Here is a 22,151-nt window from a genome sequence, read left to right as displayed (position 1 = left end):
ATTTCAAAAACAACCCTTAAGACAAATGAAAATCAAAACAAAACATACCAAAATCTATCGGATGCCACAAAAGCAGTTATAAAAGGGAAGTTTATAATGACACAGGCCTACCTCAAGAAATAAGAAAAATCTCAAATAAATGACCTAACTTTATACCCAAACAAAGCAGAAAAAGAACAAATGAAGCCCAAAGTTAATAGAAAGAAGGAAATAATAAAGATAGGAGTGGAAAAAAAAATGAAAGAGACTATTAAAAAGACAATTAAAAAAATAATGAAACTAAGAGCTGGGTTTTTGAAAAGATAAAATTGATAAACATTTAGCTAGAGTCACCAAGAAAAAAGAGAGAGCTCAAATAAATAAAATCAGAAATGAAAGAGAACATACACCAGATACCAAAGAAATACAAAGGTTCATAAGAGGTTACTATGAACAACTATATATCAACAAATTAAATAACCTGGAAGAAATAGGTAAGTTCCTAGAAACACACAATCTTCTAAGACTGAATCATGAATAGAAAATATGCATAAACCGATTACTAGTAAGGAGAATGAATCAGTAATAAATAAACAAAAACAGCAACAAGAAAAAACAACTCACAACACAAGTCCAGGACCAGATGGCTTCATTGTTGAATTTTACCAAACATTCAAAAAAGATTTAATACCTATCCTCCTCAAACTCTTCCAAAAAATTAGAGGAGGGAATGTTCCCAAACTCATTTTACAAGGCCACCATTACACTGATAGCAAAACCAGATAAGGACACAACAAAAAAAGTACAGGCCAGTATTGCTGATGAATTTAGAGGCACAAATCTTCAACAAAATATTAGCAAACCAAATTCAACAATACATTACAAGGACAATAAGCTATGATCAAGTGGGATTTATCCCAGGCAATACAAAGAAGGTTCAACATCCACAAATCAATGTGATACACCACATTAACAAAACAAAGGAGAAAAATCATATGATCATCTCAATAGGTACAGAAAAAGCATTTGACAAAATTCAACAACCATTTATGACAGAGACTGAACAAAGGGTAGAGATGGAACGTACCTCAAGATAATAAAAGCCATATATGACAGGCCCACAGCTAATCATTATACTCAATGGTGAAAATCTGAAAGCTATTTCGTTAAGATCAGAAACATGATAAAGATGCCCATTCTTGCCATTTTTACTCAACATACTATTGGAAGTCCTAGCCAGAGCAATTAGGCAGAAAAAAGAAATAAAAGCCATCCATACTGGAAAGGAAGAAGTAACTAAGTGGGCAACAACATGATTTAACATTTAGAAAACCATAAAGAGTTCACCAAAAAATTGTTTGAAGTAATAAACAAATTCAGTAAAGTTGCAAGGTACAAAATCAATATACAAAAATCTGTTGTGGGGCTTCCCTGGTGGCGCAGTGGTTGAGAGTCCGCCTGCCGATGCAGGGGACGCGGGGACGCGGGTTCGTGCCCTGGTCCGGGAAGATCCCACATGCCTCAGAGCGGCTGGGCCCGTGAGCCATGGCCGCTGAGCCTGCGCGTCCGTAGCCTATGCTCCGCAACGGGAGAGGCCACAACGGTGAGAGGCCCGCGTAACACACACACACAAAAAAAAATCTGTTGTGCTTTTATACACTAACAACAAACCATCAGAAAGAGAAATTAAGAAAACAATGCCATACACAATTGCCTCAAAAAGAACAAAATACCTAAGAATAAATTTAACCAAGGAGGTCAAAGACCTGTACACTAAAAACTGTAAGACACTGATGAACAAAATTGAGATGACACAAATAAATGAAGATATTCCATGATCATATATTGGAAGAATTAATACTGTAAAAATGTCCATACTATCCAAAGCAGTCTGCAGATTCAATGCAATCGCTATCAAAATTCCAAAGACACTTTTCACAGAAATAGAACAAACAACCCTAAAATTTCTTTGGTACCATGAAAGATCTCAAATAGCCAAAGCAATCTTAAGAAAGAAAAATAAAGCTGGAGGCATCACACGCCCTGACTTCAAACTATAAACAGAATGGTATTGGCATAAAAACAAACAAATAGATCAATGGAACAGAAAAGAGAATAAACCCTAAAAATAAAACCAAGCACGTATGTTCAGTTAATTTATGACAAAGGAGTCAAGAATATACAATGGGAAAGGATGGTCTCTTCAATAAAATAGTGTTTGTAAAACTGGACAGCCACATGCAAAAGAATGAAACTGGACCACTATATTACACCATACACAAAAATTAACTCAAAATGGATTAGACTTGAATGTAAGACCTGAAACCATAAAACTCCTAGAATAAAACATAGGTAGTAAGCTCCTTGACATCACTCTTAGTGATATTTCTTTGGATCTAACTTCAAAGGCAATGGCAACAAAAGCAAAAATAAACAAATGAGACCACATCAAACTAAAGAGCTTCCACACAGCAAAGGAAGCCATTAGTAACAAAAAAAGGTAACCTTCTGAATTGCAGAAGATATTTGCAAATTATATGTCCAAAAAGGGGTTAGTATCCAAAATATATAAAGAACCCACACAGCTCAGTAATTTAAAAAAAGATCTGATTAAAAAATGGGCAGAAGATCTGAACAGACATTTTTCCAAAGAAGGCATATTGATACAAATGGCCAACAGGCATATGAAAAGATGCTCAGTATCACTAATCATCAGGGAAATGCACATCAAAACCACAATGTGGTATCACTTCACACCTTTCAGAGTGGCTATTATCAAAAGAGCAAGAAATAATAAGTATAAGGACTTCCCCGGTGGTCCAGTGGTAAAGAATTCGCCTTCCAATGCAGGGGATGCAGATTCAATGCCTGATCAGGGAACTAAGATCCCACATACCGTGGGGCAACTAAGCCCATGTGCCACAACTACTGAGCCCGTGTGCTGCAAACTACAGAGTCCACGTGCTCTGGAGCCCGTGAGCAACAACTATGGAGAAAACCCACAGGCCACAACTAGAGAAAAGCCCACACGCTGCAATGAAAGATCCCACATGCCACAATGAAGATCCCACATGCCACAACTAAGACCCGATGCAGCCAAGAATAAACTAATTAATTTTTAAAAAAGGAAATAATAAGTGTTGGTGAGGATATGAAGAAAATGGAACCCTTGTGCACTGATGGAGAAAATGTTAATTAGTGCAGGCACTGTGGAAAATAGTAAAATTTAAAAATTTTAATTAAAAATTAAAAACAGAACTCCCACGAAAAATTAAAATTAAAAACAGAACTCCCACGTGATCCAGCAATTCCACATCTGGATATTTATCTGAAGAAAATGAAAACATTATCTTGAAAAGATTTCTGCACCCCCATGTTCACTACAGCATTATTTACAATAGCCAAGATATGGAAACAACCTAATTTGCAAAACAACCATGAATGAACAAGTGGATAAAGAAAATGTGGTGTACACACACACACACACACACAAAGGAATATTATTCAGCCACGATAACTGTAAAACATTGAAATTTGCTCAACGTAGATGGACTTGAAGGGCATTATGTTAAGTGAAATAAGTGAGATGGAGAAAGACAACTACTTCATGATCTCATTTATATGTGGAATCTTAAAAAAACAAACAAAAAGACAAGTCATAGATACACAGAACAGATTAGTGGTTGCTAGAGGCAGAGTAGTGGGTAGGCAAAATGGGTGAAGTGATTCAAAAGGTACAAACTTACAGTTATAAAATAAGTAAGGCATAGGGATGTAATACACAGCATGGTGACTATAGTTAATAATACTGTATTGCATATTTGAAGGTTACTGAGAGATCTTAAAAGTTCTCAGCAGAAGAAAAAAAATTTTTAACTATGAACACAGACATGTTAACCAGACTTGCTGCGGCAATCATTACACAATATATACAAATAGAGTCACTACGTTGTACACCTGAAACTCATATAATTTTATATGTCAATTATATCTTAATAAAAAAATCAATGGAAGAATATACACCAAAGTGTTTTCTTAAAGTTTTCATAGGACTTCCCAGGTGGTGCAGTGGTTAAGAATCCGCCTGCCAATGCAGGGGACATGGGTTCGAGCCCTGGTCCAGGAAGATCCCAAGTCCGTGGAGCAACTAAGCCCACGCGCCACAACTACTGATGCTGCACTCTAGAGCCCATGAGCCACAACTACTGAGCCCACATGCCACAACTACTGAAGCCCGTGCACCTAGAGGCTGTGCTCCGCAACAAAGAGAAGCCACTGCCACGAGAAGCCCATGCACCGCAACTAAGAGTAGCCCCCCCTCGCCGCAACTAGAGAAAGCCTGTGCGCGGCAATGAAGACCCAACACGAAGACCCAACGCAGCCAAAAATAAATTAATTAAAAAAAAAAGGTGACTTTAAAAAAAAATAAAGGTCTCATAAATACAGAGCCTACTGTGTGAAGCACTAGTTGATAATATCCTTTTCTACATAAATCATCACATTTTAATGCCAGAATGCATACTCCCACCCAACACCATCTTATTTTAAGAAGAAAAGCAGTTACTTAGTGAACTAGATCAGAGGTGTTCAGAATTTTTTGTTCCTGTATTTCTAAAGATTTGAAAAATTTATGAATACTTTTAAGCTGTAAAAAATGTAACTTCTAGAGTACTGAAAAAATTAACTTATTATCCTAGAACTGTTACACCACTCCTTTAAGTGAATACAATGGGATCCAAATGCTATACTGATTTGATACTCAACATCTGCTTAAAAAAAAAAATGAAAATGCTGAATTATGAACTTGGAAAATTTTACATTTTTTTGAACTCATATTTTCATTCCATTGTCTCCACAAAATTTTATTCTAATGCAATATATATCTGTGTTTGAAAAACTTCTACTAATCATTCTATGATACTTCTCCACAACAAAAATGTATATAAACTGAAATTTTAAATTGTAAATTTATTTATTTTTATTTTTATTTTTTTTGCGGTAGGCGGGCCTCTCACTGTTGTGGCCTCTCCCGTTGCGGAGCACAGGCTCCGGACGCGCAGGCTCAGTGGCCATGGCTCACGGGCCTAGCCGCTCCGCCGCATGTGGGATCTTCCCAGACCGGGGCACGAACCCGTGTCCCCCGCATCGGCAGGCGGACTCTCAACCACTGCGCCACCAGGGAAGCCCTAAATTGTAAATTTTAAAAATTTCCTGTGACCATAACTCTCTAAGTGTTAAAAATTCTGTTATCATTACAATTGTTATGAGCATAAAATTAATTAAAACATAATCTGCAAATTTTGATAGAAGCATAAAAACAGATTATTTTGGAAATGCGTTTCTTTTTTTTTTTTTTTTTGCGGTACGCGGGCCTCTCACTTGTTGTGGCCTCTCCCGTTGCGGAGCACAGGCTCCGGACGCGCAGGCTCAGCGGCCATGGCTCACGGGCCCAGCCGCTCTGCGGCATGTGGGATCTTCCCGGACCGGGCCACGAACCCGTGTCCCCTGCATCGGCAGGTGGACTCTCAACCACTGCGCCACCAGGGAAGCCCTGGAAATGCATTTCTTAGTAAGATGAATGGTACCTGATCCTGGCAATTAATTTATGTATCTACTGTAGTTGACTATTACTTACTCCTAGGAAGTCAGAATTCAGTGTAAGTTCTTTTGCTTTTTGGGGGTGCAAATAATAAGAAATCCTATTTGCATAAATAAGTAGACATGAAAGGAGTTCTGTTATATCTAGCTCTCTCAATATTTTGAACTCCTTCTGAGTTAACTACCAAAAAGCACAGACACATACACACACACCCCAATATCTAGTATCAAAAAAATAATTTTTAGTCAACTGTTAACTGATGACTTCTTCAAAAATAAACCAACTTTTCAAAAGAAGATCCCTAGTCATTCACTTTCTCAGCACTGATGAGATGCACCATAGCAAGATTCTGGATGGTGAGAATAGTCTAACCCACATCAACTAGTGCTTCAGTCCTTTTCATAATAACATCAGACTGGGGTTCACAAAGGGCAAACATAAACCCTTAGTGGTGGAGAAAACTTACATAAGTCTTCTAGATAGAACTTCTGTGATAACTGAAAGGTTCTATATCTGCACGGTCCAATAAGGTAGCCACTAGTCGCATGTGACTATAAATTTAAAAATTCATAATGCTCAATATTCATATGCGGCTAGTAGAAACTCTATTAGCACATTTAGACCCTTCTACTTACACTGTGGTCTGCAGCTTTTGCTGGCAGCTTGTGAGAAATGCATAACCTCCCACCCCGCCTCAGATCTACTCAATCAGAGTATGCATTGTAACAAAATTCCAGGTGATTCATATCTACTCAGAGTTTAAGAAGCCTTGTGCTAGAAAACTCTAATCCGTACAGTTTTTCCCTTTTATTCACCAAAAAACTGCCTCCATGAAATGTCCACCCTCTGGCCTTAATTCTTGCTCCTGGCCACACAGTACAAAATCGAATCCCCCTTTCCTAGCAAGAGCCCTTCCAAGTATTTAAGCAGCTACTAAATTCTCCCCCAACACACCTTTTCCTCCCCTCCCCCCGCCGTCCCATTGTCACGAGGTTAAATACGCGGAACTCTTTCAAGTACTTCTGTGCAAGAAAAGGCCCCAAACTGGGTTTCCCCGACTCTCTGGCAGAGCACGTGTCAAAGCAAGCGAGTCACAGTGCAGGCTGCCCTCTAGGTCCTCAAAAGCCTAACAGTTCCTGGTCTCTGGGCTTCGCAAACAGACTCCACCAGGCCGATAGCACGGTCGACCCGCCTGCTTGGCTCTTTTGCTGTCACCCACAGCCCAACTTCTGTCATTCCCCCCCCTCTCCTGGTCCCCATCCCCGCCACCCAACCCTCTTCTTTCCTTTCCTGGGCAGGTACCTGACTCAGAATACGAGGTCGAGACACGATGCCCCGTAGGTCGATGTACACGGGGGAAGAGAGCCCGCTCTTCAGCACGAAGTTCCCAAACTTGAAAGCCTGCACGTCGTACAGACCCGTTACCAATGACTCCAAAGCTGCATCATCGGCCGCCATCGTCCCCCTCTCCCAGTTCACTCCGAACTCCAAACAGCCGCTTACCCGCGGCGCCCGGTGACGTCACCTGAGAAATCCCGCCTCTTCCGGCCCCTTTTCCGGCGGCTGGACGAGCTCACTCCGCTCAGCTCCGGGTGCCAGGTAGCGAGAGACCAGGGTTGCAGGTCCGGTTCCGGGCAGTAGTAGTGAACTTTACCCCGACGCTGCCTGTGAGTGAAATCGCTGGACTCGGAAGCCCCAATAGTTAGATTGGCTCCAGGGTCATAAAATCAAGCCTCTCAGGAGAATTTGTATGAATCCTGCCTACTTATTATAGCGCAGTGTCCTCTTAATTCTCCTTCTTGGGCGAGCATATCTTTATTTGCCCGTTATTAAACACCACTGTCCCCTCCCCTCCCCTTTCTCCAAATAGAGTGTAAGTTCTGGAAGACGGGGACCTTTGCTCAATTCTTTTATTAACTTCATGGCATTTGGCAAATGTCAGTGTCATAGCAATTTCCGCATGGGACTATAAAGCTCTTAGCAGGTAATTGTTCATTACCTCTTCTGTCGGCCCTCTGCGTCTGGACGAGGACGTGGGTTTAGTACCATTTAGAGTAGCACAAGTGTTTGGCACATAATACGTGTATAGCAGATGAAGAAGAGAGGGAAGAGAGCAGAAGAAGATGAATTGATACCTTGGTATCAAGGTTATCCAGGAGGATAATCATGCCAGCTAATCTGAAAATCTAAGCGTATTTTTTATGCACAAATAAATTCCTTAAAGTAGAGGAAATTCCCATTGTGGGTAGAAGGCAATACTTTAAGGATAATTACCTTTAAAACCATAGACTCACGATTGTTACTCATAAAATTGATTCTCAAGTCATTCCTATGTTTCTATGTTCTTTTATGTTTGTCTGTTTTCTCTGAAGGCAAGATGACCAGCCAGTGTGAAGAAGTCCATGTTTTTGACAGTTCTCATTTCAAATAAATGCAGTAAAATCTTGATGAAATAGAAACCCACTGTTAAAACATTTTTCTTCTTATGTGCAAAATAATCTAATCAAAATACTTCAATCCCAAATACTTGTCAGCCTTAAGAATAAAATGGCCTGTTAGTTTACCAACAAAATGAGTTTTACTTGGGAATGGCAGAGGAATTGCGTTTGAGGCACGGAAACTATGGCAAAACATAGGCAAGTCTGGAGAACAAAGGCGAGGAATGTTACTTTACAGAGAAACGGGAAGTTGGGAGGGGCTGCTCTGAAGGAAAGTCCATTGGAGGAAATCAAGAGTTCAGGGTCGTGACAGTTTCTTATTGGCTGCGTTGTTGGTGTGCAAGGAGAACATCTTCCGCCGTCATGCTAGGGAAGTTAAGTAAGCATCTTCCTGCCCAGGGATGTAAAATAAGCTGCATAGGGTGGTATGTGCTGGTGTGTGCATGAAAGCTCCTCCTTCAGGGCTTCCTCACTCCACTTTAAATGAGATTTTCCTTTATTAGTTTTCACACACTCTAGCTAATTGACAGTGTACTATGAATCACTTTCATTTGCACTTGGGTGGCGCACACAGACTCTTTCAAAGCCTGATATGTCTGCAGAGTCTAGTCCAGATTCCTGGAGCCCACAATATGTTGTGTAAACTTGTGAGATCCATCCCAAATGGCCTGCCAATTTTCTAACAAAGTTGCCAAATAAAACATCAGAATGAAGTTAACAACACACAGGGAGGCTTATTTGGCACTTTTGGATAGAGACATGCCTTTGAATACTTCTCCAGGCAACAAAATTGTTGCTTTCTTTCCAAATGCTGGGTAAAACGTGTTATGTAATAATAACGCAATATTTTCACCTTGTCAAAGGCTTTCATATATTTGGAGGAAGAGCAAAAAAATTACTCCTTTCTACCAGAAGTTTTAATTAGAAAACAAAAGACCACCAGAAATAATATCTTTAGTGTAGTATATTTATAGGAATGCATAACTTGAGATGTACATTTTGAAGTTTCATCCATAACTTATAACATTTACCGTAGTAATAATAACAAGACAGCAGGTCATCACTTTACATCACACATGAGTGATTTTGACTTACAAATAAAATATTTACAACCTACCTTTACAAAACGACGTTGTGTGCATACAAAATGAACAACTGCAGAAAAATTTAAAAATAATGAGACAACCAAAAACCCAGAAGATACACTTAAGGCAGACCAGCAAGACACCGAAATAATTAAGGCTGTGGAATTCTTCTGCACCTTGAAAATATAGAGCTATTTATCAATACTGTGGAGTGATTTTAAATCAATTGTTACAAGCCTGATGGAAGTACGTACTTATATGTATATGTATATGCATAATGGTCCCTATGGGGAAACCTGTCCACTTACAGATAAGGCCCTTTATCTGAATGGCCAGAGATGCCCACCCCAAACTCTCAAAAGCCTTGGTGGGGAGGGGTCACTCAAAACCAAGAGGTGCCAGTGAAGTTTGCAAACCAACTGTTAAATATTCAAATATAAAGATCCTTCTGACTCCAGGTAAAAGGAATAACCTATATGATGATCCCACTATGTTTCAAGCTTTGTTCATTTGGCTTTGTAGACTTCAAAAGACAGCAAATAATTCCCCAGTGAGTAGAATCTAACTCTACCTATCAGCCCTAATGGTTTTGAATGGCCCTAGATGGTTTTCTACTAGAAAAATTGACACACCTGGGCTGTCTTCAACCGGATAGATTTCTGCATATGAGCAATAACATATACATACATATTATACACTATATACATGTACAGATGTACATATATCCATATTTTCCAACAGTTTGCACTTTGATCACTACTGTTCTCTGACTAGGATCTCATTCTGAAGAACAGGTTTAGTTTTTTCACAGTCTTCACATTTGTCCTAACTACTAGTTTTACCCACCTTCCCCACAGAGTAGGCCAAAGTTTGGCAGAAACAGAAGAAAAAGCACCAGGGTCAAAAAAATCAAACACAGAGATGACAGATATGGCTTAAGTTAGTAAGAGAAGATGTATGTTTTGTTAACTTCAAATTCATAACCACAGTCTTTGACATCACAGTAACAGTCTCCATAACACTCCAGGATGTGGCTTCATTTCTTGATGGAAATCAGGCATTGATGGAACTATTATACTAGCTATTCCTGGGCTAGCAAATTCGCTTGCTTAAATTAAACCTCAGGATTGGGACTCTGAGAATTGTCATTTGCACTCCTTTCTACCACCCTCCATTTTCTCAGCCATCCTCACTATCTGAAATAACATTTACCTGAATAAACAGTTAATCTTGATCATTTGAATAAAAAGTAAATCTGACGACATTTTAGAATCTCCCAGTAAATTTCAGTCTTTCCATAAATGTCCCTTAAAGATGAAAATTTGTCTCGGAGTAATTGTTTTTTCCTCTCCTCTAACTTCTACATGTACTGAAAATGAGGAAGAAATGTCTTTCATAGAAAATATGGCCTGTGATATTTCTGTGTTCTACTATTTTTGTATAGATTTCTCACATGCACAATATTCTCTATGAAAGACGTCTAATGCTATGGACAAATTTCAGTCGTTTTTAATCCTCTAGAATTAATGAAACAACTAAGAGCCTTATAGTTTTTAGAAAATGGATATTAATGTGGTAGCTCCCCTTTTCTTAGTGGAGAACTGGTAAACCTTATCCTTCCTAACTCCAACCTGGGTTTAATCATTCATTTCCAAATGATCCCTAGATTTTAAAGTTAAGAAAAACTGTAATGTAAATAAATATACTGAGAGCCCACATACTATGTTTGCCTAACCCAGACTCCACAGAGATGCTACACAGGAGAGAAATAAATAAGGCCCACATTCCTCAAAACTGAACAAGGAAGTGGTGAGTTTGCACTTTTGCCCTACTACAGAGACACCTTATGTTTGAAATATTTCCTCTTCTATCAAATTCATGGGACAAGGTTTTAGTTAATACACAGAAATAACCACCATCTAGTTTATGACATATTTGCTCCCTCATATTCTCACAAATCTAAATTTCCATGCTCTTCCACAGGGCAAGAAAAAAGTAATGACTGGGCTTCCCTGGTGGCACAGTGGTTGAGGGTCTGCCTGCCGATGCAGGGGACCCGGGTTTGTGCCCCGGTCCGGGAAGATCCCACATGCCGCGGAGCGGCTGGGCCCGTGAGCCATGGCCGCTGAGCCTGCGCGTCCGGAGCCTGTGCTCCACAACGGGAGAGGCCACAGCAGTGAGAGCCCGCGTACCGCAAAAAAAAAAAAAATTAAAAAAAAAAAAAAAATAACGACTAACTCACAGGCACTAAATCATGGAGACTATGGAAAAGCAAATATGCTACTCCTGAAACACCTAATTATCTTTAAAAAAAAATCCAAGGTTTTCCCTCTGAAAACTAAGAGTCCAATTCATTTCTACACCTGTACGTTTAATTTGCCTCATTATAGATACCTGTGAGAATCTGAAGAAATGAGTTGTGATATCAGAAAATGTTTTATTCTCACTTCTGCCCTCCCAGTGAGGAAAGTGGCTGTTTGGGCTCTTCTCTGTCAATTTTTCTAGAGCATAAAGCTTGAGAAGAGTGTCACGGTCGCTTTGGAGGGCATCTAACTCTTTGCTTCTGCCATAAGACATACTGGAGAAAACAGTTTATTGACAAACACTTCATCAGCTCTCCTAACCTTTTTCTGTACACAAGCTTTTAAATGATTGAAATTACAGGCTAAGACCAAATAACATTCAGACAAAGAGCACCTAGTACTTCCAATTAAAATTAATTTATAGAATTTGATCTCATGGGTTTTCAAATGGTATCTAAAGACATGAATATTGAAATCCTGGAATGTTCAAAGTTACTGTCGATAAAATTCTTAGCACTGGCAGTGTGTAGCACTTTAAAAAAATCAAAGTATTTTCTAGATATCCCAACTAAGGTATTTTCCCAACATTCCTATGAGATTAATTCCTCCCTCCATCCCCCCAACTCCCATTTTAACAATGGGGACATTTGGGGCAGAAAAAACAAAGACTTTCTGTAAGAAAGGACGAATCAGGAATAGCTGAGGTTGAAACTCAAGAATTCCTGGGCTCACCCTATGTTCAGACGGTTTCATTTAGAAGATATTTTAAAATAAAGAAAAAATGCTGCAGTATCAGTCAATCTAAATACAATGAACTTCTTTATCTCCCAACCTCCCCTCTGAAAGGCACTACTATTTATAAAGACTTGTGAACCACAAAGCGGTGCAGCCAGCTTTTCCTCTGCTTCCTCTACTCCCCCAAGAGTGTTTATGGCTGTCAGAGACCTGAAGGACACCTCCAACGTTATGATTTTTTTAAAAAAAATTTTCCTACATTCAGCTGTAAGCGGATATAAATCTATTTAATTTGAAACAAATATAAAAGATGAAGTAAATTATTATACCTTAGAAAAATTATTGTGGGTTGTCCCTGATCGTTTCCTTCTTTCTGCATCCCACCCTTACAAAACAAAACCCCCCCAAAACCCTATGCAATGAATATAAGCCAAGCAAGAAACTTGTGACCTTAACCAACATTTATTTTTCCCATTTCAACTGGAAGTTGACTCTTACTAATTCCTAGTTAAGTTTTGATTGCAAGAACTACCATAATTATAGTAGAAGGGGACTATTTCCTTGTCTCTCCCCTCTTCTCTACCACAAATACTGTATGTGTTCATATATCCTATTAATAAATATCTCTGTCAAAATAGGTACAAGAAAGTGGTTCCTAATCCTTCATCCCTCACCACAGTTGCCCACAGAGCAACCTAAAGTGTATTTCCCAACCCCATCTTCTGGGATTCCTTGTTATTTCCAGCTTGCTATGGAGAATTCTTGAACCAGGAATGCTATCATCTTATCCCTGTTGCAAAGGACCAGGAGCTTTGCAGATAGGATGACTCCTTGTTAGTTTTCTTCAGTTATCAGACTATATAAAATATACACCCTTTCTTTTGGGGCCTCTATTAATTCATTCTACTCTAATGATTGTACTTTGGGTCCAGTTAACAAAGTCATACTACTTTTCATTTCTCTGTCCCTCCTCTCCTGTCTCTTCACTTCCCCAACATGTGTACTTGGGGGAGATTCCAAACAACCTCCCATCTGGACCATCCCAACTCTGATGTAAAACCTGTTATAAAAGCTTTGGCTCTGCCTAATACTCTGTCAACTGCCCTACTGACAACACGACTTCATTAACGCTCTCCTGTGCAGTCTGGACACCATTGTCCTCCTCAAGCAGAAACTCAAGCTTGTCTCCTACATGGTCATAAAAATTCACAATGACTCAGCAGGGAGCTCTTTATTCCTCATCCACAGTGGATGGAACAGAACTCGCCAAGCCATATTGTACAGATATCTGGAATCCTCAGTGCCTGTAATCTATCCCATGATGTGCCCTAGGGACCAGGCTTTCTTCTTTTATGTTGTATCTTATAATGAAGACATATTTACTAAAAGAGTTTTTAGTAAATATGTTTTAAATTTCAAAATATTGTATCATATAGTATTTGTATATACCTATGGGTTTGAATGAAGAATATAAAGGGTTAGTCAAGAGAGAGCTCTGAGGAAGGGAGCCTTGATGACCCAGGGCCATATGAAAACTAGGAAACGAATACAGTCGGAGTCAGTTTCCACATATTTGGTTAATCCTGAAAATACATAAGTGCTATCTAGTCTTATTGCTTGTACTTTCTACTAATTTATTAATCTATAATCTTGGATGGGATGAGGTGGAGGGTGGATGAGGAAATTGACTTTGTTACCAATGGAAAAGAATGATGAGTATTTTTAATTCTACATTTCCACTGTGGGAATAAGTGTTTTTATATATTAACGTTCAGGCTTAGTTTCCACCATTCCTCTTCATTAAGATTGGTTTGTAGTTCTATTTATCCTTCATAAACTTTTCTGCTTGCACTTCTGTGCTGCATGATTTTAATTTTCTCAATCCTACTACAGGAGAGAAGCGATGCCATTAAACCTGATTTGGACAAACAGTTAAGTTATATTTTTAAGATATCATTCGCATAACAGCAATTTTGGAAACACATTCTCGGAAACAAAGGGTGGATCACGTACAAATACAAAAACAAAAACTCTTTCCCCAAAACTAAAAAAAAACAAAAGAAAGGAAGAAAAAGCCATGAAATGCCCAGGTTTAATTTTTTTTTCCCACCAGTGGAAAAAAGGGCAGTTCATAATCATCTTGTACAGAGAATATACACCAGAAAGCAGTGTTGGCCTCAAAGTGCAATTAGTCCTTTTAGCCCAGGGAAATATTGGTGGCTGAGAGGTGATAGATATTGCAATCACAGTTAAAACTCAATGCTCTGCTAGGGTGATGTATCAGATTTTAGTCCATGGCTTCAGAAAGGACTTGGGACCAGGCCTTTCAAAGGCCTATATGGCTGCCTCCTTTTGGTAAGCACCCCTTCACTTCCATAAGGGGTTAGAAATAAAGCAGGCCAGCTTTCGGAGGACTGCATTCTGCAGCGGCAGAAAACATCAGAAAGCATTGTTATGCTGTTCACAGGAACTGTAGGAAAGGTTTCTGTTTGCACTTCTGTATGAACCTGTTTATTTGTTACCTATTTGAAATCAAGTGTAGACATTAAAAAATAGCCCCACACCTCTTACTGTATTTGGACTTATTTCCTGGCAGGCTTTCCTGCCAGATGAACTCTGAGCTGCCAGTGAATCTGGGGATAGCATTTCATAAACAGAACCTAGGTTAGTCAAATACCTGTGACGGAGAGAAAAATCTTCTCATTCACAGATTGCGAAAGGGTAACATTGCTTTCTCTTAATGCACAGGTTCTGGTAAAAGAGTTCTATACAAGATTTATAAAATGCTCTAAAAAACCTGTCATCTAATTGTGCTTAGTCAAAACAATGTAATGCTTCAGTAAATAAGTCACTGTCTTACCTGGAGTACTCAAAGTTACTTATGATTGATTTCATATATATCTCTATATTATAAAACTCTGAAAGCTGAATGCGATATATTTTACTGTATGTGTACATGTATCCTATTAAGAAACTATATCTAAGTAATCTAATCCAGTATAGTTGACATACATGACATCTCTGTTAAATAGAACTTTTTGCTTAAAATTTCAGCCAAGGCGGAAACGTTTTATACTCACTTCAGTGAGCCGAAGTTTTGCCCAGTTAACCACTCATTTTGGAACACGCAATTAAAATTTCATAACAGCTGCTATTCTTCTTATCTTTGCCTCTCTTTTGAATACTTTCCGTGACTATTTGCATCTGTATCCCTTCTGGATGACCTTCTGAAAAGTCCCTGGATTTAGGGTGATTTGACTGCTGCTCAGACCCTGGAAAACCACTGAGGAGGTTTAAGAGGTACATCTCTCCATCCAGAAAACCGCGTGGAGTGAAATCATGAACAGAATTATTTACAGACACATTCAGTCTTGCTTTGGTTCACACTGCACTTCCATGTGAAACCTCGAGGGCTGGGAGACGGCTACGTCCCTTGGTTTACCCTGTTGACAATGTAGCTCTTGACGTTGGGAATAGGCCGAACGTCGTTCTGGTGCTTGCGGCGCTCTATGAAGCACGCCAGGCGGGAGGTGTCCAGGGGGATTTTGGAGTAGCTGCCATTGTGGGGCTGCAGCCATGGGTGCTGCAGGCAGGTGGCTGCCGTGGGCCGCCTCCGAAAGTCTTCCTGTAGGATCACATTGATGAAATCTCTGGCAGCATTGCTCACGCCACAGAAGTACTCATGGGGGAAGCTGAAATCCACCCTGCATACATTGATACACGTCTCCTCCTTGCTCTCATCCAAGAAAGGGGAGACCCCGCTCAGCATGACATATGTCAAAACCCCGATGCTCCAGATATCAGTGCCCAGGGACACAGGGATGCCTTGGATCACCTCTGGGGCAGCAAACTCAGGGTTCCCAAGCAGGTGGTGGATGTGGAAGTGACCTGAGATCTGGACAGCATCCTCTAAGTCAATGAGCTTCACGCGAGGCACTGGAATCCGAAGGTCAATGAGCAGGTTTTCGGGCTGCGGAGATCCAAGGAGGTGGGGATAAGAGAAGGCAAGTTCAGCTCTCTGTTTTGACTACCAGTAGGACTCCATCCATTCAGACACGGTTCTGCCATTCTTTGATAAAGCCTGTAGTATATGGGACATTCCCTATGTTCAAACTGAACTAAACCCTGAGGTTAAATGGTACTTTAGGGAAGTTGTTTGACATTGGAAATCATGTCTTCTTAACTAGCCCTTACTTCCGCACTACATCAAGAAAAGGATAAATTATTTATTTTGGAGAACAGGGGCTTCTTTTTCAAAAAGATGGTGACATTTAGTGGATTCCGTCTATAAAGTTAGACAAGGTGGTTAAAGCCTCCCTCCCTTCTCTAACCCCAGGTGTCATGGGACTCTGGGGTGTTCTCACTAATTCACGAATAACACACTTAAATTGTGACAACCCATTTCGTGTTTAATATTCACAGGGATTCTAGTGTAAGTAAATAAAATGAGAATTTACCTCCCTCAAGGGTAATGATGGCAGGTTAGACTTAACCATTTCCCTGCTAGGGTTGCTACTTCTTATTACCTTTATGTCCAAATGTGCAACCCTGCAGTTGTGAAGGTACTGCAGGGCTTCCATGATGTCTCGTATGTAGAAAGCTACTTTTTCTTCCATCAGCTCATCATGATTCATAAGGTAGTCTAAGAGTCGGCCGTCATCCATCCTGAAAATAGGGAGGAAAAGGCAAAGGAAATACGTTTATAAAGAAAACAGAAAAATAACACACACAAAAATCTGTAAGTTTGCTAACATTTCTCCTACTCCCTATTATAAATGAAGATCAATGTTGCAACACATGCATATTTTAGTTAGAGCCCAAAGTTAGTACAATGTTCAGAACTTATATTAAAAAGATAGATAGATAGATAGATACATGCATGTTTCAGGGAAGAAATCTGTATAACCTTAAGACACATTATGTTTCATTAACTTTTGAAACTGCTCACAAGGAAAAAGGTCTGACACCCCTTTAAGAGAGATTAGATTGCAAAATAGAGAAAGGAGGGAGAGAGAGATCTTGCAATTGTCTGAATAACTGGAATCTGGTGGCTTCAAGGAACCTCATATATGTCTTGCAAATAGCTTTTACTTGTCAATTTTTAGTTGGGGAAAAATAGAAACTAGGCAAAGTTTGATCTTGACATTCTTTTTTTTTTTTTTTTTTTTTTGCGGTACGCGGGCCTCTCACTGTTGTGGCCTCTCCCGTTGCGGAGCACAGGCTCCAGACGCGCAGGCTCAGCGGCCATGGCTCACGGGCCCAGCCGCTCCGCGGCATGTGGGATCTTCCTGGACTGGGGCACGAACCCGTGTCCCCTGCATCGGCAGGTGGACTCTCAACCACTGCGCCACCAGGGAAGCCCTGATCTTGGCATTCTTGACCCCCCTTTTGAATCCCATCCCTCTTGGGCAACTTTCCAACCTTAAAAACTATATCTGAAAGCCTGGTACAAGGGGCCAGCCAGACCTGGATTCAAATCCTGGTTCTGCCACTAACAGGTTGGCGGCTTGGAGCAAGTCATTTAAACTATCTGTGTTTTGGTTTCTTCATCTTTAGAGTAACAACAACAACAATAATAATAGCTATTTCATTATGAGGATTGTCCAAGCATCAAGTGAGACAATGAGGCATTTAAGCATAATTGGTAGCAATAGTAAGTGTTCAATAAATGGCAACTATTTTCAGGTGCTCTGGGCCCTCTTTAGGAGGGAGTGACCAGATGTCAGGCAGCTGGTCTCTAATATGCATTGGGCCATTGAGGCCCATCCCCAGGAAAGGCCCAGGCAGAGGAGCCTGAGCCAGAGTCAGAAACTGCTTTTGAACACAGCTGACATCCCCCTGCCAAGTTTCCATTCTCCTCTCTAGCTTATTCCTTCCCACAAACTTGTTCTCTTCTCCCACTTTCCTTGACCGGATTAAAGGCTGGGTCCCATGAAGGCCTCCTTTGCCTTCCTCTGACCCTGCCAGGGTGGGATAGGGGTGGTGAGCATGGAGTGGAGTAGGACTGGGCTTGTTAGATGCAGCCCCCTGAACTTCTTAGAGCGTTTTAGGGAGAAGTTAACAGTAGCTCTACTCTGAGACCAGAAAGTCTCAGCCACCAAGTTCATCCTTAGAGCGCTTAGATAATGCAGATGCCCAGGTCCCTCCCTAGACTAGGGAATCAGAACCTCAGTTGCCTGGTAGAGAAAAGCTCTACCAGCAATTTAGATGGCCACCAAAGGGGTACCCACAGTCATGGCATAACCAGGGTTTAGCTCAGGTACTGCCTCTCCACAAATCTTCCCTGAACCTCAAGTCCAGTCAAGCCCCTCTCTATGTTCTCACACAACTCTCTCCAAAATATGCATTTACTAGGCTATGCTGAAATCATTCATTTACCTATGGACTTTCTCATTAGACTTCTAACTCCTCAAGGGCAAGAAATATAACATTTAGGGCTTCCCTGGTGGCGCAGTGGTTGAGAGTCCGCCTGCCGATGCAGGGGACACGGGTTCGTGCCCCAGTCCGGGAAGATCCCACATGCCGCGGAGCGGCTGGGCCCGTGAGCCATGGCCGCTGAGCCTGCGCGTCCGGAGCCTGTGCTCCGCAACGGGAGAGGCCACAACAGTGAGAAGCTCGCGCACCGCAAAAAAAAGGAAAAAAAAAAAAAGAAATATAACATTTCATCTTTGTTCCTGCCACCCAGGCCCAGGTCTACACAGCGGGTGGCACATAGTAAATGCAATATTCATCTCAGTTAATCCCTGTAACATCTCTGAGAAGTGGAAACATCTTCAGAATTCACAGATAAGGACCCTGAGGCCCAGGAAACTAAGTACACTACCCCAAATCACAGAGCTGGAATCAGAGCCCAGGTTCTCCATGCCAAGAACAGCTTCTTTCCATAACTCTGTGGCAGCCTGGTAGTCAACACCTTCCCTCAGAATGGTCATTGACAAGTCTGAAGAGGCAAAGGTTCTGGGTCTGCTGTACCACCTTGGTTGATACACAAGTGACAATACTTTTTATTGGAACTCAAGTACAACATGTTGTCACTTGTAAACAAACATAGTTCACTGTCAACAGAATGTACCTTTTGAGTTAGGAAGCTCTTAACAAACAGGTTAGGCTCTGAAAGGCTGTTTGTAAATGTATTTATGAAATCCAAAGTGACAATCTTCACTATACTCCAATAAAAATTAAAAAAAAAGAACTGGACTAAATAGTAAAGCATGAGGTCAGAATAAGTGGTAATGTGCATATAAATTAAACTTATTTTTATCAATCGAAAAAAAAGAAAAACAAAGTGACAACTTACCAGCTACTACACAGCTATAGAAAGTTAAGTATCACAAAAGGATTACAATTACTAACAGTGATGGTTTTTCTCCTCTTGTTTCTTTTCAACCAGTTAAAAAATGTAGCCTAAGATGTTTGCATTTTGGCTTTCTTTTTTTCATCATAAATAAATTTACAGAAAGTTACTGCTTCGAACCCCTCCCTCCGCCCCCCCCACACACACCTAGACTAACAAGCACACAAGAGCAAGACTAAAATGACAGTTGAAAGGTGTAAACAGAGGTGCTTCTCTACGGAACGTAGGTTCATGTGGAGCCAGACACAGAACTGGTCTTCGGTGTAAATGTCTATCTCCTCTCCAGGCGCAGGGCCTCATCAGCACCAATCAGACAACATTTCTACGAGGGCTCCATACTTCTGAAAAGATTGTTCTCTTTAGCCTCTGTAAGATCTCCCTAAACCACAGAGCACGATCTCTGTTCTTAGCCTGGGGAAGAAGTGGGAAGGATGTGACCTTATTGGTCTATTCCGGGGCCCAGTACGTAGCCCCAAGTATATGGCTGCCTGAGTCCCTAGAAAATCTGGAATGAGTGGAAGGTTTTTTTTTTTTTTTTTTTTTTTTTTTGGTACGCGGGCCTCTCACTGCCGTGGCCTCTCCTGCTGTGGAGCACAGGCTCCGGACGCGCAGGCTCAGCGGCCATGGCTCACGGGCCTAGCCGCTCCGCGGCACGTGGGATCCTCCCGGACCGAGGCACGAACCCGCGTCCCCTGCATTGGCAGGCGGACTCTCAACCACTGCGCCACCAGGGAAGCCCGAGTGGAAGGTTTTGAGGGTAAGATTCTGCCCTTAAAGGAATTTCTTGGGTGGCAGATTGGGGATGCTATGGCAGTAGATAGATGCACAAACCCCTCTCTTTAATTCAACTCCACCCCTGTCAATAAGCCCATTGTCCATAAGCTTTTCCTAAACTCCTGCCCAGCCCAAGAGTCCATAAGAGAAAGAAGATGAAAACTGGAGTGAGAGAGATGTGGGTTCAAGTCCCAGCTTCTCCATTTCATAGTTTTAAGGAGGTACTTTTTTTTTTTTGCCGTACGTGGGCCTCTCACTATTGTGGCCTCTCCCATTGCGGAGCACAGGCTCCGGACGCGCAGGCTCAGCGGCCATGGCTCACGGGCCCAGCCGCTCCACGGCATGTGGGATCTTCCCGGACCGGGGCACGAACCCGTGTCCCCTGCATCAGCAGGTGGACTTTCTACCACTGCGCCACCAGGGAAGCCCTAAGGAGCTACTTTTAATGATCTTCCTTATCCTTGACTTTCTGATCTATAAAATGGGAATAACGTTTTTATACAGTGGAGGGGAGAGTGCATGTTACATAAAACACTCTGTAAACTAGAAGACATAGTATGAAATGTAACTGCCATTTCCATTAATTGTGGGCAAGAAATAACCCCAATAGCTCGGGACCACCTTCGAGAGATGACGCCTATACTTACAGTTCCAAAATCAGGATGTAGGAAGTGGGGGACTCATAGGTGTCATGGAGAGTGATGTATTGGGGATGCTGCAGGTGCTGAAGTAGGGCAGCCTCGTGGGCAGCCTGCTCTTTTTTCTTCATTTTTTTGCTAACAAATTTCACAGCGACATCTTTGCGAGTAGCTTTGTGAATGCACTTCTTTACTATGGAGAACCGGCCTCTGGAAAACAAAAGGAAGAAAGTGTTTTGCCAAGATTCCTCAATCAACTAGGTATCATTTTATTGAAGGATATGAGAAGTTTTATCCAAAGTGATTAGACAGTAACATTTTATTAGGAATCGACTTTTCTGTACTTTTAATTATAATGTTATCATTCAGAAAAGCCATCTTTCCTTTCTTAGCATTTTAGGGTTCTTTGAGATGCAAAAAACTAAACAATATTTTTAGTCATTATATTTTTCTGTCATTTTGAACATCAACCACAGGTTCAGTTTTCTTTTCTGCACAGTATATATTTCTATAATATATAACAGTGACAATGTTAAAGAAGGAGGAATTCTGCTTTACGGTAATTTCAAAACATTTTCTAAAGAGGCAATTTTTTCATTTTATTTTATATTTATGATCCTTCTGTTACAGAAAATTTCCAATATACACAAAAGTAGAGAGAATAGTAGAACAGATCTTCTGTGTACCCAGCAGCCAGCTTCAACAATTATCAACGCTTTGCCAACCTTTCATCTATTCTTTTCCCACCTCCTGCCCTTTTTTTCTGGAGTTTTTTTTTTTTTTTTTTTTTTTTTTTTTTTGCGGTACGCGGGCCTCTCACTGCTGTGGCCTCTCCCGTTGTGGAGCACAGGCTCCGGACGCGCAGGCCCAGCAGCCATGGCTCACGGGCCCAGCCGCTCCGCGGCACGTGGGATCTTCCCGACCGGGGCACGAACCCGTGTCCCCTGCATCGGCAGGCGGACTCTCAACCACTGCGTCACCAGGGAAGCCCCATCTGGAGTGTTTTAAGTGCATGTTATTTCTTGCATAAATACTTGGTTTGCATCTGTAGTTGACAAGGACATTTGAAAATATATAACCACCATGCCATTTTTATATCTAACAAAATTAACTGTAGCTGAAATAGACAGAATGGTTCCCAGACTCACCTGCAGGCCTATGGAAGGTAATAAGAGAGTGAGATAGATGGAGAAACTGGTCAGCAATGGAAGCAGAGAGAGGGAGGGTCAAAGAGGTGATAAGGCAG

General features: G+C 41.0%; 2 protein-coding genes across 11 annotated transcripts in view; both read right to left on the bottom strand.

Annotated features, from left to right (window-relative positions):
• The window catches only part of UMPS (uridine monophosphate synthetase), a 53,079-nt gene extending 45,997 nt beyond the window's left edge, over window positions 1–7,082 (bottom strand). The window contains exon 1 of the mRNA XM_030858730.2: window positions 6,881–7,082. Within this exon, the coding sequence (XP_030714590.1) occupies window positions 6,881–7,036 (156 nt within the window). The 5' untranslated portion in view covers window positions 7,037–7,082. The remainder of the gene's footprint in view (window positions 1–6,880) is intronic.
• Window positions 7,083–10,854: 3,772 nt separating this feature from the next.
• Window positions 10,855–22,151, bottom strand: part of KALRN (kalirin RhoGEF kinase) — a 646,553-nt gene continuing 635,256 nt past the window's right edge. For all 10 annotated transcript variants that reach the window (XM_060298164.1, XM_030858647.2, XM_060298165.1 and 7 more), the window contains 3 exons: window positions 20,915–21,115; window positions 16,666–16,804; window positions 10,855–16,109 (listed from right to left, as the gene is read on the bottom strand). In XM_060298164.1, coding sequence (XP_060154147.1) covers window positions 15,564–16,109; window positions 16,666–16,804; window positions 20,915–21,115 — 886 coding nt within the window. In that variant the 3' untranslated portion in view covers window positions 10,855–15,563. The remainder of the gene's footprint in view (window positions 16,110–16,665; window positions 16,805–20,914; window positions 21,116–22,151) is intronic.

This window comes from Globicephala melas, chromosome 4 (assembly GCF_963455315.2).
Source record: "Globicephala melas chromosome 4, mGloMel1.2, whole genome shotgun sequence".
In the NCBI taxonomy this organism is placed as follows: Eukaryota; Metazoa; Chordata; class Mammalia; order Artiodactyla; family Delphinidae; genus Globicephala; species Globicephala melas.
This window is presented reverse-complemented; position numbering and strand designations above follow the sequence as displayed.